The sequence below is a fragment of the Pseudonaja textilis genome, chromosome 3, assembly GCF_049901715.1.
Source record: "Pseudonaja textilis isolate UNSWEBS1 chromosome 3, rPseTex1.2, whole genome shotgun sequence".
Lineage (NCBI taxonomy): Eukaryota > Metazoa > Chordata > Lepidosauria > Squamata > Elapidae > Pseudonaja > Pseudonaja textilis.
The window spans coordinates 176390967-176408357 of NC_141992.1; the positions used below are offsets into that span (position 1 = coordinate 176390967).

Consider the following 17391-nt stretch of genomic DNA (forward strand, 5'->3'; position numbering starts at 1 on the left):
CCAATTATTTTTCTTAAAATTAAGATCGCTCAAGATTTCCTAAAATAATTTCATACCACATGTTTATTCTTTCTAAATGTTTATTCTATTTCTGCTTGAAATTTCATTTGGGCTTTACTATCCCTCTATATTTGTGATATACATGTGGTTTTTATTTTTGGGGTGAACTCAATTAAAATTGCATCAAATGAAATGAAATAATATTGCATAAATATAATTTGCGAATACCATCCAAAATTCTTGGATGTCACTAAAATAGAAATAAATCATTTCCCACAGAAGTTATTTCTAAACCAGCCATCTCTGATTTCAAGATTCGTGATTTAAGTGGTTTAAGTGTTTCAGTTTTTTGTCTCTTCGGGATACATGCCAAATTTGAAGAACAATTTGATCTGTCAATAAATAAACTACTTCAAAAGTAAATTCAGGAAAGTAAACATAATATTAAGATAATAATAATAATAATACTGAGGTGACTTCACTAGAGCAATGTATATAGATATACCAGTCAGAACAAACAGTAGAACATTGTTTAAAAGCAGACATATTTTTAACAAAGTGTCTTTTAAGGGACAACCAAAGAGTTTTTAATGTTAATGTTAATGAATATGAGATGGATATATTCAAGGATTATAGTCTCATTTCAGTTTTCTAAGCATCTATGATGCACAAAAATGGTCTCAGAGCCATATCAGATCATGCAAGTGAAAATAAATATAAGCAAAAATAAAGCAAACAGTACAAATAGAGACCATATATAACTTTATTAGCAAAGGAGAATTGCCAAAGCGATAGAGGGATTTTTCAATAAAAACATCAGGGTAGAAGCGACAATTCACTTCTACAACATCAGCTTCAATTAAAAAGATCAATTTTAAAAATTTCTATTTATCTGAAAAGGCAAATAGGGTTAAAGGAAGAAATGGTACAATTGGAACAGCAACATAAAATTACTACAGCTAAAAAAGTTCTACATTACAAGCCAATGCTTTGAATAAGGAATTTCCCCCTTTGAAAAATGAACATGGCAAACAAATTATGAATACAATTGGCAAAGGCTGATAATATTGGCAATTTTAGACTGATATTATACAGTCTAGAGCTGTGATGGCGCACCTATGCCACGCATGCCCGAAATGGCACGTAGAGCCATCACTCTGGGCATACCAGTCGTCAGCCGTTGCTCTTATGGGTTCCGGCACGTATCTTCATGCACGTGGGAGTGCCAGAAACTGGAAGAGCATGCATGTTAGAAACTGGAAGCTTAGCACATGCGTTGGGGAAACTGCTCTTATGGTTTCCAGAGGGCAAGCACGCACGATCTCATTTCAGCACTTACTGCTGAAAAGGTTAACCTACAACTGGCCTAGAGGTATAAATAATTATTTAAAGAAACTTCAACCCAACTTATTATGGAAGAGAGAAATCAATTGGCAAGGATTACCAATGGAACTTGAGGAAGTAATCAAAATGCTTAAAAGGTAGCTACCATAGTTATGGGTTTAAATAATTTGACCAGTTATTTTCATTAAAAATAAATAAATATTTCCATATTTCTATCATTTTTATTATTCTATCCCACAAAAGGGCTTAATTTGGGAATCTAGGCTCAATCCTAGAACAATCTCAAAACATAGGAAGATCATATGCACATTTACAAGTATAAGCATTCATTAGTGAACTAACATATTAAAATGTTTATATCAATATCAGACAATATATGGAATTTAATTATTGATAAATATATTGATATACACCAAAAAGATTTATCAAAATAAGTGTTATTTAGATAAATATAACATCTTCAGTATTTTGGAATGTTTATTATTGTTTAAGACAGGACTGTCGAACTCCCGGCCCACCATGCACTGGCCAGGCCCACACCTGGTTTAGCGACGGGGGAAAAGTCCTGATATATCATGTGACACCACCGTGACAACCTTGGTTTAGGACACTGGAAAAATGGAAAGTAGGAGTTATGTTTATACATTAAATACACTTTTTTTTAATTTAAAATCAATTATTTAGATTCACAACTGGTAATTCATCAAGTGGAACAAAACAGATTAGACCACCCTCTCCTCTATTGTATCTAATGCCACTGAAGGATTTTTTCCCAAACTTAAGAAAAACTCAGCTACTAATAATAGCAATACAATATAGTCAATATTGTTTTGTAATTATGTAAATCAAGTAAAGATTTCCCTTAAATCATAGAAGAGCATTAAATATCCAAAGCTAACAGCTTCTTTAACATATATATTAAATGTATATTGCACCAAATATATTTCACCAAATTATAGAATGAATTAAAGGATATATATTATTTCAAGATTAAACATCTGCAACATTTAGGGATTTTCATTCTATAGTCTATTTCCAAATTATATAATATTGTATATTCAAGTCAAAGACTTAAGGCATGTCATCCATTAAATTTATCCATTTGAAGGAAAACTATATCCTTACACTTGATTACAGTCTCTAACCTATTATATCTTTTTCAGACACTATTATTTCTCCTTACTTAGGGAAAAATTATCATGGAAATATATTTAAAATGTGTATTCAAAAATTGGCTAGTTATAAATAGAAAAGTACTATAATTGAAAACCCCAGATGGATGGAAATTTCAAAATAACTTGTTTTATTTTATAATTTTCAAAATGAAACGTATTGTCTCCATCTTATTAAGAGACAAATTTAAAAGAATAGTAGAAATTAAATTATCCATTCGTACATTCAAAATCTGAGTCTAATCTTATTTGTGAGCCAATGGACTTAAAATGGCATGAGAAAATCTAAATCCCTTTTTGAAATTGTCTATCAAAATCTGACAAAGTGCTGGCAAAAATTAATATTATCCCCTTCTCTACTAATGTTCTTTACAGGACATCAACATTTCTTGAAGAATTTAAAGGAGCTATATGTTAAAACTTCAAGGCGGCTTTATAAACATGTTCCTAGAGCAAAAATTTCAGATATAATATTTTATAAAATAAAACTTACCGTTTTATTCCGTAATCTAATTATGTCAGAGACAGAACCAGCTCCACAGTACTCCATAACAATCCAGAGGTCTGTGTTCTTGAAATAACTGCCATAGTACTTGACAACATAAGGGCTAAACATAAAAACATGGCTGTCAACATATTAAAGTTAATTTTTAAAGATACTAGGAAACTGTTCAATGTTTTTTCCCCTGAGCAGCTGCCCCATTTTTAAATGTTATAAGATGTATTAATCTTCAAAGAATAAAACAAACTACTGAGCACCTGAGAATGATAAAGTCTTTCTTATTACATATTACTCACCAATTTGTATAAGGACACGTCTTTTTAAATATTTGTATAAGACAAGACTAAGGGAAATATTCCTCAACTGAAAAGTATCCATACACACTTCCAAGTAAGTGCAATTTGAAAAATAGGTGGTTTTTTTCTGAAAGATAAAACATGTCTACCACCATCCAAAAATTGGTATATTTATTTAGAAAAAAGAGAGCCAATTTTCTCATTAGGAACTACCAGATGACCCACAGGATGCTGCAAGCTTTTGAGTTTTCCCAAAAAATATTTATTAGGAAAGTCAGAAAGTAATCCAGAATTTTGCATGAGGTCTGCAATCCCACCAATATACTGAGTCTACAGACTGAATGCTTCTGCACAATTGAGCAACTGCCTCAACCATCACACTGATATCAAGGAAACCTTATGCACAACTGCCTTTGTTGTTTCTAATTTCCAATCAGCAAGGGAGTTCCAGATGCATGTTTGTCCATAATTCACAATTTGACTTCGTTCAAAATGCTCCCTAAGACGTTATTTGACTACCAAGTTATCTTGAATGAGAACACTTGCTTTGTATGCAGAGGATCCTAAGACCACTGTTTCAATCTCCAAGTAGAGTTGAGGTGTGGGGGGAACAAACCATGCCTGAAGCTCTGCAGAATACCAACTGATCAGTGTTAACAGTTTCTGTCTAGGTAGACCGTAATCCAACTCAATAGAAGTGAGTCCATCCCTCCAGTATAGTAATCAGACAACAAATAATGGATAATGGCAGAATTTAAAGCTTCCAATCTCCTGAACCTAGGAGCTTTCAAGTTAGAGGGAACCTCTTTTTTCAAACTTTTTACTACCAACTTATGTATACCTATTACAATCTCATACTAATACCATCATGACTTCTCGGCACTGTTAAATGAACATCAACCACTCATCTGATCTAACTCTAAATAAAATACCTAACTTTAAATAAAAGTACCCTAACATTCTTATCGGAGATATATAGTAGACTTTAAACCTTCCACCTTACAACTGTGTTATTCCTAAGATACCGTATGCTGGACCATCACTCTAACTAATTCTGACAACCTTACCCTAAAAATTAACAACCTGCAATAAAAAGAGGGATTAAAGAACCGCCGAAGTATATGATATTTGAAAATTTAGAGTCGAGTAGTTTTCTTCCAATTTTGTAAGTCAGGTTATGTTAGTCTTACTTTAACTACTGTGTGTTTTTGAGCATTTGTAATTTGTCCATAAAGATCTTTACTGATATAAAACAAACCTCAAAAGAGAAAGAGTTTTTTCTCCCTGCAAATATTTTACAAGGGAGCGATTCACCAATATTTTACTAAGGGCACACCCTTATCTTTGTTCATCACCTATAAATCACTGCCAACTTTGGTATGTAAAGAAACCCCACTTAATCCTTTGTACTATATTGTCTACCTTTGCAATCTATCTGAGGAATCATTTATAAAGCTCCAATGTTACTCTTACACAAATAACTCTGCTTATGGTGTAAGAAACTTCTGCATGTTAATATATTGGCTTTTTTCTCTCTGCTTTATTGTCCTCAGATTTTGTCTCAGTTAATAAATAAAAATAGAAGCATTTATTTGAAACAATCATATTTATGGGAAAAACTATACAGTAAATTTCCCAAGGTTTTCAATCTGATATAAACACATTGAACATAAATAACATTACACTGGGAGCCATTGTATATGAAGCATACTAAATGGTACAGTTGTGCCCCTTTAAAAAAGGTTTTGTAGAAAGTTTGAGCACAGTATCTTTCACCCATTAGAACAGGTCATTATTTTTTAAGCTATATGTGACCCGTAAAAAGCTTCAGATGCTTTAAGGAATCATTAAAATTAATCTGACTCTTAAAACAGCCACTTGGTTTTCAGGTACAGATGGTGATCTGAAAAAGGATGTAAATAGAAGAGGCAAATACTGTGCTCATATGAAGCCCTAAAAATTCTTCCAAATCATTCCCAAGCATGCATACACCTTGTCTTCTGATTAAGTCAATTCATAAGCATTTCTACTTCACCTTACATAATAGTATAATTCATTAGACAACAGCTTTTTGTTTATGCACACACATTTCTTTTACTGATTATTTCATTTCAATATTTATCTTCCTCCTGATTAACAGGAGTCAATGCGGTTAAAATGCTGGGCTTGTCAGCTGGAAAGCAATAGTCCAGGTTTGACAGCCAAGTGCCCCAGCTCCTGCCAACCTAGCAGTTTGAATGCATACAAATGTACCACTTTGGAAGGAAAGTAGTAGCATTCATGCTGGCCACATGGCCACAGAAACGTATTTGGACAGCGCTGGCTCAATGGCCTTGAAACAGAGATGAGCACCGCCCCCTATAATCAGCAACGACTAGCAGAGTAAAATCTGCAGGGACTTCTTTACTTTTTTAAAAAAATCTGATTTTAACAATGATCGGTAAAAAGTTGCACATTTTAAGATGGATACAAATAGAACCAATTACCTAGGGTGCGAATAGTCTCCTTTAACTGACTTTGTTCAAGCCGCCATCTGGCACAAATATTTTAATTCTGTATTCTTGCATTGAACAGAGGATTGGTCTCAAAGACCTAAATTGCCCCCATGAATCCTATAATTCTTTATCATATGCACAGCATTTGCCAGACCTAAATATTTAAACTTTTAATAAAACCAAGAAATATTGCAATAGTTGTGTTTTCACAATGTTACCTTCATCAATTCATTTTATCCATTCATCTATATAGCCAGCAAGCAGGAAAGCGGGAAAGCAAATAAAGCATCTAAATTTTTATCACCATCTTATTTAAAAAAATCAAGTGGCCTTCAGGCTCTGCTTGTGTTTTTAACATATCGCTATCTAATAAAAATATTTTTTTAAAAAATGGCAGAATTCACATTATAAATTTATCCATACCTGTCACATTGTTGCATTATGGAAATTTCTTTAATTATTTCCTGTAGATCTGATTCAACAGGGACTTGCTTAATTGCTACAACTTGTCCTGATTCCTTATGAATAGCTTTAAAAACACTGCCATAAGACCTGAAAGGGAAATATCAATTTATGCCGTTATTAATAAAATCACCATGCCCATTCAAGCCACTGATTCCAATAGTTTCTGCAATAAAAATGTTTATCGTTTTACACATTAACTCCAGAATTATGTAGTACAAGAGGAGGAATAAATGAGTTTGTGTCACAGTTCAATATGGCTTTTCATTACTTATTCATTGTATGTTTTACATAATTGTACATATACTTTATTTCTTAATTACTTTCATTTTGCATTAGCTGCCTGTTTATTTTTCCTGTCAGTCCCTGTTCAGCAAAACAATGGAAAACAATGCCTTTCCTCTTTTAGTAACCAGTGAGGAGTCTAATGGCAGGAAGAAACCAGCAAAGCTCTGATAGTAACTTTTCAGAATTGCTAAGAGAATGACCTTGGGTATCCCAATTCATTCCCAGCAACCATATTAAAATTACTGCTTTCTGAACAAGATGATAGTGCCTCCCTCTTAAGCATGGGCATTGACATTTAGACAGAAATGCACTGGGCATTTGGAGAACGAACCCACTGTTAGCATGCATGTACACAATTCACCTTGCAAAAGGTCTATCTACAAGTAGTCCCTGACTGATGACCACTGAGCCTAAAATTTCTGTTCCTGAGCAAGGCAGTTATTAAGTGAGCTTTGCCCCATTTTACCACCCTTTTTGCCACAGTTGTTAAGCGAATCACTGCACCAGTTAAGTGAATCATTTAGTTGTCCTTCTACTCTTGCATCTGGGTTCCCCATTGACTTTGCTTGTCAGAAGCCATCTGAGGTTACAAATGGTAATCACATGACCCTGGGAAAAGGCAACTGTCATAAATACATGCCAATTTCCAAGCACTGCAGGGGTGCTGCAGTGGTCGTAAGTGGGAAAGGTAATCATAAGTCCCTTTTTTCAGCGCCGTTGTAACTTTAAACAATCACTAAACAAATGGTTGTAAGTTGAGGACTACCTGCATATGGTTGCAAAGAGTTGACACTGACTTGATGGCAGGTAAGCAATCACAAATTAATATACAAATCAAGACAATGAGAAGAGCGCACACATTTTTTTCTTAATCTTTAGCTTTCTTTTAGGCTTTTTGTACACACTTTCCACCAATATATGCATTTTTGTAAATATCTGCCCATCATGCTATTCCTATGTTAAACGCAGAAAAGGTATTTTTAACTTAAAAAAAATAAAGATGTAAAAAGAAGAGGGTGTACAGCTAAATCTAGTTTGAATCAATACAATTTCCTATACCTGTTTTATGTCTTTCTACTCCTGCAAATCATCTCTCCTCTCATTATGTCTATATATTACTTCATTCCTTTTATTCTTTAAACTTCCCATCTCTTCTCTCTTGGAGTACCTCATTGATTTCTTCCAATCATGATGTTAGGCCTTTCCCTTTCTCTTCCCTATATATTTGGTCTGCAATGTGATTCTCACTATATGAACAAACCTCAATATATTATCTAGAAAAAAACAACTAATTTCAGCTGATAAAAATGGCATGATATCCTCTCATTCTACAGCTTCATTTACTGTCACATGCTCCAAATTCCTCCAATCTCCAAAACAGGTTTTAAGGGGGGGAGGCTTCACAGGGAAGGAAAAATATCATCAAGTAAACAAATTTCCACTTGCCTAATACCAGAATTCATTTTAATGTTAATGATTTTTCTTAATCATTTTCTTCATTTTTATAATTAAAAAGTGTTACTCAGAATTAACATTTATCTAAGACAGTTCTCAATGTGTGGTTTGAGGATCTCCTACCTATCAATAAATATAAGCCAGATAAGCCAAGGGAAAAGTATGTATTGCAAAGAAAAATAAAGCTACTGGGCAAACTATCTTAAACTAGTAATGCCAGGAACTCTCTCTCTGAAAGAACCAGTGGCACAGCTAACCCCATGGAAAGACTGACCACAGTGAGCACACAATTACTTATGTTTTGGCAATCATTGTAAATACCTTCCTAATCATTGCAAAGAAAGTTTAGAAGTCCCCTGCAATGGCTCGATTGGGATTGGTAGTATAACAGATTTAACTGGTGCTACAGATCCTACTCTCTCCGTCTTCACCCATCTTTCTCTTCTATGGCAGGTGCAAGGTAGACAAATATTGAAATGGGGAGAGAGTCCTCCAAGTTGTATGTTTCTGGAGTTCTTATCCAATGAACAAGGGAATACAGCAGCATGGTAGTTTGCCCACAATTATAACTGCATCTGTGGAAAATATTAGTCAACTTAGGATATATATGGGACACGTTCAGCTTAACTGGCAGGCATAACTGGAGCCTCTGAGGTATACCTAGTTTGAAACTATACAACATTCTCTCACAAAATAATTTATCTTCTCCTTTAATCAAAATCACACTTTGCCATTAGTTTTATATATTAAGAATACACCACTGAGCTTGTTACACTGAGCAATTTGTAAGTTTTACTTTATAATACAGCTGGTCATTTAACAACTACTCATTCACTGACCATTCAAACTTACAACAGAACTGAACAAATGGTACTTAAGACCAGCTCTTGTACGTACAACCACTGCAGTGCCCAAAGTTACATGACTACAATTTACAACCTTCTCTGCTGACTTCTGACAACCATAGTCAAGGGAGGAGCTGGCAAGAAGTTGCAAGTTGCAGTCATGTAAGATCCTTGCTTAACGATGGCAACTGGGATGATCAGAAGTGCCAACAAATACAATCACATGATGTTTTGATTTACAACCACATTGCTTAATGATTAAAGTTTCAGGCTCCAATTATCATAGTTAAGCAAGGTCTACCTGTACACAATCTCATTAGGCTGAATCAGAGGTGCTATTCGACCAGTTTGCACCTATTCGGGCGAACCGGTAGTGGTTATTTGGCATGGGTCGCCGAACTGGAGGCAATCCCTGGCTGACCACGCCCACAACCCAGTCACCCAGTCACTCACTTGCAATCGCTCTCCTAGCTTTCCATTCCCCAAATCCTCTTTCTCCCCAGGGAAAAGGAAGAAAGGCAAGTATCAATTTCCCCATGTGAGTAAAGTGCCTGGAGTGAGAAAGAGTGCAGTCTGATAGAGGGGGTGGGGGTGAATCGAGCCTTGGAGCACTTTTGCAATGTAAAAGAATTCACTCAAGCCTTGGAGAAATTTAAAGGAGCTCCTTCCAAAATGCTTGTCTGTTAAGTGCTGTGTGTGTGTGTGTGTGTGTGTGTGTGAGAGAGAGAGAGAGAGAGAGAGAGAGAGAGAGAGAGAGAGAGAGAAAGAGGAAGGTAGAGAAAGAAAAAAAATAGGAAGAGAGAGAGATAAAACAGTGTGCTATTATTTTAAATTGTTCCATTATTTATCACGTGTTAATATTTTACACTGCCCCTACACCTAGAGTGATTTTTCTGTGTTTCTTTTGCCCAGGGCTACCACATATCTTTCAGGGTTTACATCAATTCAATGTCAATAGTCCAGAGCATAAAATACACATGTGTTTTACAAGAGCTGAAAGGGACCTTGGAGGTCTTCTAGTCCAACCCCCAGCTCAGGCAAGAAAACTGAGGATGCCAAACTCTGAGTAGAAATCCTGGGAAAGGTGTCAGAATAATACTTAGAAAGGGACCTTGGGGTGAACCCTGTACCATTTCAGAGAAATGGCTGTCCAGTCTTTTCTCAAAAACTTCCAGTGATTGAGCACCCAGAACTTCTGGAGACAGGCAGTTCCACTGGTTAATTGTTCTCACTCACAGGAAGTTTCTCCTTCGTTTTAGGTTGCTTCTCTCTGTTCAGTTTCCATCCATTGCTTCTTGTTTGCATTCTGCTTTTTTGGAAAATACATTGTCCCCATTTCTTTGTGGCAGCCCCTTAAAAGCCTATTGCCTATCACACTCTGGAGTAAAGCATGTGAGCCATTTCCTCCTTTCAGTGGTTCATGAAAGTACATCTATAGTATGCAGATAATGAAGTCAAAAAAGGTGAACAACATTTTTACAGAACTATAGATAAGCTGAGGCTGGGTGACAAGGAATGGCTGGGGGGGGGCAGGTGAGGCACCCCTTGATGTGAGTGACATTGAGTTGGCCAAGCCCACCCAGTCACATGACCACCAAGCCATGCCCACCCACTCACATGCCCACCCAGTCACATGACCACAAAGCCACACCCACCCAGTCACATGACCACAAGCCACACCCACTAAATAAGCCACTTCCATAGAACCAGCAGTAAAAAAAATTGAATTTTACCACAGGGCTGGATGTTGGCACCAGTCCAAATATGGAAGATTTTTCAACTCACAATCAAGCTCACTACCTTCCATTATATTTGCATAATATATGTATTAAATTTCCATAGCCATCCATACATCCCTACATAAACAAAATTGTACATACCCTTCGCCAAGTTTCTCCAAGACATCAAATACTTCTTCAGGCTGTTTAGTCAAGCTGTCTTCACTGAGCTTTTTAAGCTTGCTAATAAAAATATAAAAACATTTGAAACAGTCTATAATTAGTAATTTGCAATTTACTTTTATCTTTAATTACTAAACATACCTTTTTATTTTCTTAATAAATAGAAAGCTACAGAGTTTCAATGTGCATCACATACCTCCCCCCGAAAAGACTAACTTCTAGTATTTTATTTATCTATAATTAATTCTTCCCAAAACATAAATTAAGGTTTTAATATGTTAGTGTAAAAATTACAATTCTTAAACACAAGGGCATCCCGTTTAGAAGAAATCAACTGCTCACTTGAAAAGAGTTTTAGTGGGCCACTAAGCACACAAAGGGGAAATAACAGAAAGAAGCAATCATAGCTTGGGGAGGATAAAATCTGTACAAAGGGAAAGCAAGCCAACAATTGTGCCACTGACTGCCACTTTATTGGAAAGCCATCAAACTTGGCTACTCCAGAGAGCCTCAGGAATAAAAATGAGGGGCACATGTCTGTTACAGGGTGGAATGTGGTTGTTTGTTCCCTAAGATATTTTTGCTTTCTCCTTGATATTATTTATCAACGTCTATCATAAGGCAAGCTGCTCAGAATCCCACATGGATTGGAGCACAATATAAGCTAAAATTAAGTTGTGTCCTTTTCCATATATATGTTACAAATTCTAACACAGAAATTAGTCCACTATCATTCATCATCATTTGTAACACTTAAAATTTGTATTTATTTGTCATTCATTAGAAATCGTACATCTCTCACATACAGAGCTTTGAAAAACTGTTTGATCTCACATAAACAAGACAAAACTAATCCCAAGGCAGTATAGCTCAAGACTGATAAGAATATTTACATGGCAAAATATAAAAGGGATAAACTATGACCTATGTGATACATTTCAAGAAGCATACAAAGTAACATTTGTGTTTGTTTTCTTAGATTATAACATTATTACACCCATGAACTAGATACAGTAATGGCTAACTTTTTTGGCACCAAGTGCCTAAAGCGCGCACTTGTGCACATCCCCAAAATGCAATGCATGTGCGCGCCCTGCACATGCACCTCGCCTCCCCGCACACGTGATCCCCCCCACCCCTTGCATACATGTGGCCCCGTGTGCAGCCCACCCCCACGCATGCATGCACTGCCTCCATGTGTGCCCCCCACCCCCTTGTGCATGCGCAGCAGAAACCAGAAGACCAGCTTGCTGGTGGAAGCGCAAAGCTGAGCTGGGGAAATAGCTCCATGCCCAGAGAGAGGGCTCTGCATGCCACCTCTGGCACGCGTGCCATAGGTTTGCCATCATGGAATTAGAAGAAATACTGTATCTCTGAATCATCACTTAAAATAAGCTATTCTAAGGTCTCTCCAGTTTAAGTTTGTATTTAGTTTGCAAGAAGTCCAACAGTTGAATTCTATCCTGAATTCCAGGTCTGTTAAAAATTTATGTAGCGCAGATGCTATAGTAATTTATCAGATGGGGAAAAGGAAACTCAAATTATCATATGTTCAATTAGTTTTGTTTTATTTTGTGTGCATACATGCATGTGTGCACAGACAACTCTTTGAACTTTTCTTGATAGCATTTGCAGAAATGGTTTACCATAACCTTCTTCCTAAAACTGAATGAAAGCAACTGACTCAGTCACCCTGGTAGAATCTATAAGGCAGGAATTGTTATTATTTTCTTGCTCAACAAGCAATAACAACACTTTTGCAAAAAGCATTCTGAGAATATCCTACATGACTTAATGGAATTCATTTTTAAATAGGCATACATAGCTGTCCTTTATTGCAATGTCTGAAATCATCTTTATTGCCAATTAAAGAAAAAAAATATTTTTCTGTATCCTGTGCAGATACCCAAGACACATTACACAATGGAATAAAGGAGGCGGAGATGGAGGAAGAAGAGGAAGAGAAGGAGGAGGAGAATATATACATGTGGGAATTTTCAAGTATTTTTTTCTGAGCATAGAAAAGTTATTGAATAATATTATTCAGGTTTTTGAAGTTAGAAATGTAAATGTAAAAACTTCCAGTTATTAGTGCAAACTCCCTAGTTTGAAATAATATTTATTGAGATTTTAAAGATGTTTGTGAACTGGACAGATGTATTTAGATTTATCAACATGGTCTTGATTTGTCCTACTATTATGACATATAAGGCGGAAATCTGACTTATTAATACTTCTCTGGAATAATCACTATACATTAAAGATGAGAAATCAATCAGGAACCAACTTCTTTGGATGCCTGTAACATGGATTAATCAGATATCAGTTGACAAGTCCTAATCAAGAGCTCAGTCAGACCAGATTAACTGCTGTGAACTGCCCAGAAGTACATCACAAAGCAGCTCCCTCTGCCCCTGAAAATATCACACAGTTGCTACCAGAATATCAGGACAAATAAAACTAGACCACAGCCATTCAGCCCAAACATTCATCACTGCTTCTTTATGTCTCCAAAGACTGCTGGTTCTTAATCTGTGCTTATATTTTATAAGACTTTATATTGAAAACCTCTTTTCCAATTTGTAATCAAGGTAATGTTCATATTTACTCCAATAAAACAGCTTTGAAGAAAGAAACAACAAATACCTCTGCATGTGAACATCCTCTTTTTTCCTTGGGAATATTCATATGCTCAGAAGTTAGATACCATATATGGTTATGAGGATTCACGCTAATAGTATATTTTATGTGCTACTTTGGTTTAGGTTTAACAATGTTATTCCTATTTTTAGTGCAGTGTACATTTGCACAAGGGTGTGATTTCAATGCTTGAATATACAAAACTTGTATATAGCCTACTGTACTAAAAGAGCATATAATTTTTAGAGTCAAAAATTATATTTTGCTCATTATCTCATCTTTTTCTCAAATTAAATAGCAACAAATACTTGATATGGTCACGCATGTCATAAAGCTAACACTGGGTATCCTACAACTTCCGTTCAGAAGCATACTAGTCCAGTTGAAAGAAAAAGATAAACTTAAGAAGGAACCCATAGAGATTCTATTAAATTACTGAAGGCTAAAACAGGAATAAAAGCTGTATTATATATAGCATCATGCTGAACACAAATGAAATGGTCTTGTTTTTCTAGCACCTCCTTGGTATTGGAGTCCCTCTTCCAACAGCTCATTCATTCACCTGCATGGAATTTCTGGCCAACTAAGCTAGTGCTCAACTACAAGGCTCAGCTGAAGGTAGAAACTCTTAATTCTTACCAGGAACAGAAAAACATCCAGGTAAAGAAAGAAGAGAAGGAACAACATGATGGCTATCCAGACTAGTTAATTTCGCACCATGATGTTTTCAAGCAGTTTTAAATGAAATAGGTGGTACTGTAAAAGACAGGCTGCGTCAGAAAGATTCCAAAGGAAAGTTCCAATAACTATATAGTCTGGGCTCATATAATTTACAAATGGAAAAATAAACAGGATGACAATTTCTGGAGGTGAGGAAATTGGAATTTAATCTAAATCTAAAATGACAGAAAAAAAGAGCTGTAGGTGCTGAATCATGGCCAGCTTAAAGATTTAATACATTCATTAACCTAAGCAGCACAGGATAAAAAAAACATTAAGCACACCCACTAATATCAACTTCCTTTTTAGTGTAGTTGCATAACAATATGGAAACTCAATATATAAATTATTTTCTTAAGTGCCACCAGTCATTCTATCAAAGAGCGTACATCCCACTATGATAGAAATAGCTCACCCTTTCAAGAAGATTGTTTATATGTTTACAGGCATTATGTGTTATTTATAATTTTAAAACTCTTAATCTTTAATGACTTACTGCATGTTTTACTTGAATTAGTTTTGAATCCCCCTCTTGTACATGTACCTCCAATCACTGACACTCCTTTCAAGGAGATGATAATATTATATTGATAATACAATATAGATGATTTAAAATACTCTTTTTTCTGAAAATATTTTGCAAATGCAATGTTTATGTATATGTAGAATACTGCTTCTAAAACTATGTTTGCATTATTCAAAAGTTCACTATTTCATGACTGAGCAACTTCTCAACTACAGCCCTTGTAAATGTATTGTAACAATTTAATGTGAACAAAAACACAATTTAAGCCACAGTCTTCTGCCATTGTCCATTTCAAGCACATATTTTCAAAACCCATTGTGGTAATACCAACATGCACAGATTTCCCAAGTTTCTATTTTCATATACTTTCATGAAGACGGAGTCAAATGCCTTACTGGTGGTCATTTACCAGAGAACCATTGGGGGCATATTCTCTGCCCCAGGGAGGAACCAGCAGAGAGGTCTTACGTGGGCAGTATGAATACATATTTCATATTTCTTGTCCCATTACTACCAAACTAGGATTAGGGCTGGTGGGAGGTCTTTATTTCTGTGTGGGCTTAAGCACAACACAGTGCACACCAAGGACATATTAACGGTATGTTGAAGCTTCCATATAATTTTACTGCCATACAAAGGGCCAGGCTCAAATTACCTTATTTGGGACACATTATGCAAAAATCCAGCTCTCTGGAAAGATGTACTGTTGGGAAGGATGGAGGAAAGAAAAAAAGAGGACAACCAACAGCAAGGTGGATAGATTCAGTTTCAATGGCAATGGGAGCATTGGGAGACATAAGAGACGTAAGGGTTATGGATACTATTATCAAGGAGAAAATCTATGTGGTTACTAGGAGTCAAAACGACGTGATGGCACATAATCAATGTAATCACACTGCCATACTAAGGACTGAATGATTAAGGAATGCTAAGTGAGTAATTTACAGTATTTTCCCTAAGAAAGCAGGCAGGTAAACCTCACACAGCCACATACTACATGTGTATGTGGGAACAAGAAAAGTCCATTTCTCTCCAAGGGTTGTGCATTAAGGGTTTCTTTACACGTAAAACAGCCTTATCCCAGGAGGAAAGCCCTCCAATCTATGGAACTACAACTCCCATCTCTAGCCAGCCAGGAATGCCCTCCAATCTATGGGACTACAACTCCCATCTCCTCTAGCCAGTCAGGAATGCTCTCTAATCTATGGGACTACAACTCCCATCTCCTCTAGGCATCCCGCTGAGAAAGGCTGGGAAAGCCTCCCTTCGGTGCCATCCAGAAATAGGGCGGATGAGCCGCCCCCTCACGCCCCCTACAAGCGCCGAGGGGTGAACCAAAGGCGAGGGAACACCTCAAGCCGGGAGGCCTGCCGGATGTCCGGGGACTCCAGGCTTCGAGGAGCGGCGGACTGCGGGGCACGCGGCCTACACCGGCCTTCTTCCTTCCGCCCAAAATAAACCTCGCTGCTGCTGCTGCCGCCGCCGCCGCCGCCGCCTCAGTCTCCCGGGAACGGAGGGGAGGCCCTGACCGTTACCTTTTAGGCGCTGCCTGCTCCATTCTGCGGCCAGAGGCTGCCCAGACGGTCGGCCCCAACCAAGGCGCGGCGCTCTGCTTGCTAACCCTGAAGGGGCCGGACAAGGACCAATCAGGGAGCCCGAAGAAGCAGCACCCACCCCACCCCTCAGGAAACTCTGCCCGCAACTTTCTTCCGCTACTGGCCCTTTAAAAAAAAAAAAAAGCCAAGCACGCCTCCTCTCCCAGGGGGCCGTTGTCGGACTCCAATACTCAGCTGAGCGGTCGATGGGCTACTCCAGAAATACCGCCCCCCCAGTCCTCCAATTGGCGGAGAACGCGCGGATCCAAAACGCGCATTGGTCTTTCCAAGTGCCAGCCGGAACTCCGGAGAAGACGGAAAAGAAAGTTGTTTCGGCCCGAGAGAAACTGCGTGGTTGCAATGCTATAGCGGCCGGCGAGGGAGTTGGTGTGACGTCATGGGCAGAGGACCGCGGAGGAGAAAGGTCTTCTTTGCCCCATCATGCGCCGCGCCAATGAGGTGCCTTCGCAGAAGGATGCATCTTGGGTTGTGTAGTTTTTATTAGTCTGCGCCGGTTTAGGGCGTTTAGTTATCATTATGAGCAAGTGAATTCTTTGCAGAGTAGTATTTATCACTTCTGAGGAAGCGGCGTGTTTGCGCGACACAGTAACCCTTGGTTTACTGAACCATGCTTCCCTGAATTCATCCAGACCTCTAGATTCATTCACACAACCCACTGAACTCAAAATAGCCAGACGCATTTTAACCTAGGTCTATGTTTCTCAACCGTGTGGATTTCAATTCCCAGAATTTCTCAGCCAGCTTAAAGTTGCCAAGGTTGGGGGGGAAAAAACACTGCCCTAGAGTTGTTCAAAACCAGTGTCATAATCGCAAGTCCTTTCGATTTAACCCTGTATATTGAAGAAAACCTGCATGTACAATGTATTTCAACAATATAAGCTGTCATTTACCAGATCCTTGCAGATTTGCAACTTTTAAGCAAAAACTGCAGAGCTAATCTTTTTGTCTATTTCCTAGTTTTGGGGACATTGTTTCTCCCACACACACTCCACCTGTTTTATCCCATATTTCTCTCTTCTCATCCTCACTCTCCCTGAGGTTTGGATAGACAACAACAAAATATTTACTCTCCCAAAAGGAAGAATTTCCTAAGGTAAATGTTTTCAGAATGTCTGCGGGTACTATTAAC

The 17391-nt window shown here is 37.4% G+C and overlaps 1 protein-coding gene across 4 annotated transcripts in view; it reads right to left on the bottom strand.

Moving 5' to 3' along the window:
* Window positions 1-16466, bottom strand: part of STK3 (serine/threonine kinase 3) — a 72457-nt gene extending 55991 nt beyond the window's left edge. For 3 of the 4 annotated variants that reach the window (XM_087931539.1, XM_087931537.1, XM_087931538.1), the window contains exons 1-4: window positions 16182-16466; window positions 10740-10820; window positions 6233-6361; window positions 3010-3124 (exon numbers count right to left, since the gene is read on the bottom strand). In XM_087931539.1, the coding sequence (XP_087787665.1) occupies window positions 3010-3124; window positions 6233-6361; window positions 10740-10820; window positions 16182-16204 (348 nt within the window). In that variant the 5' untranslated portion in view covers window positions 16205-16466. The remainder of the gene's footprint in view (window positions 1-3009; window positions 3125-6232; window positions 6362-10739; window positions 10821-16181) is intronic. The other variant, XM_087931540.1, reaches the window with a different exon arrangement.
* Window positions 16467-17391: the final 925 nt, after the last annotated feature.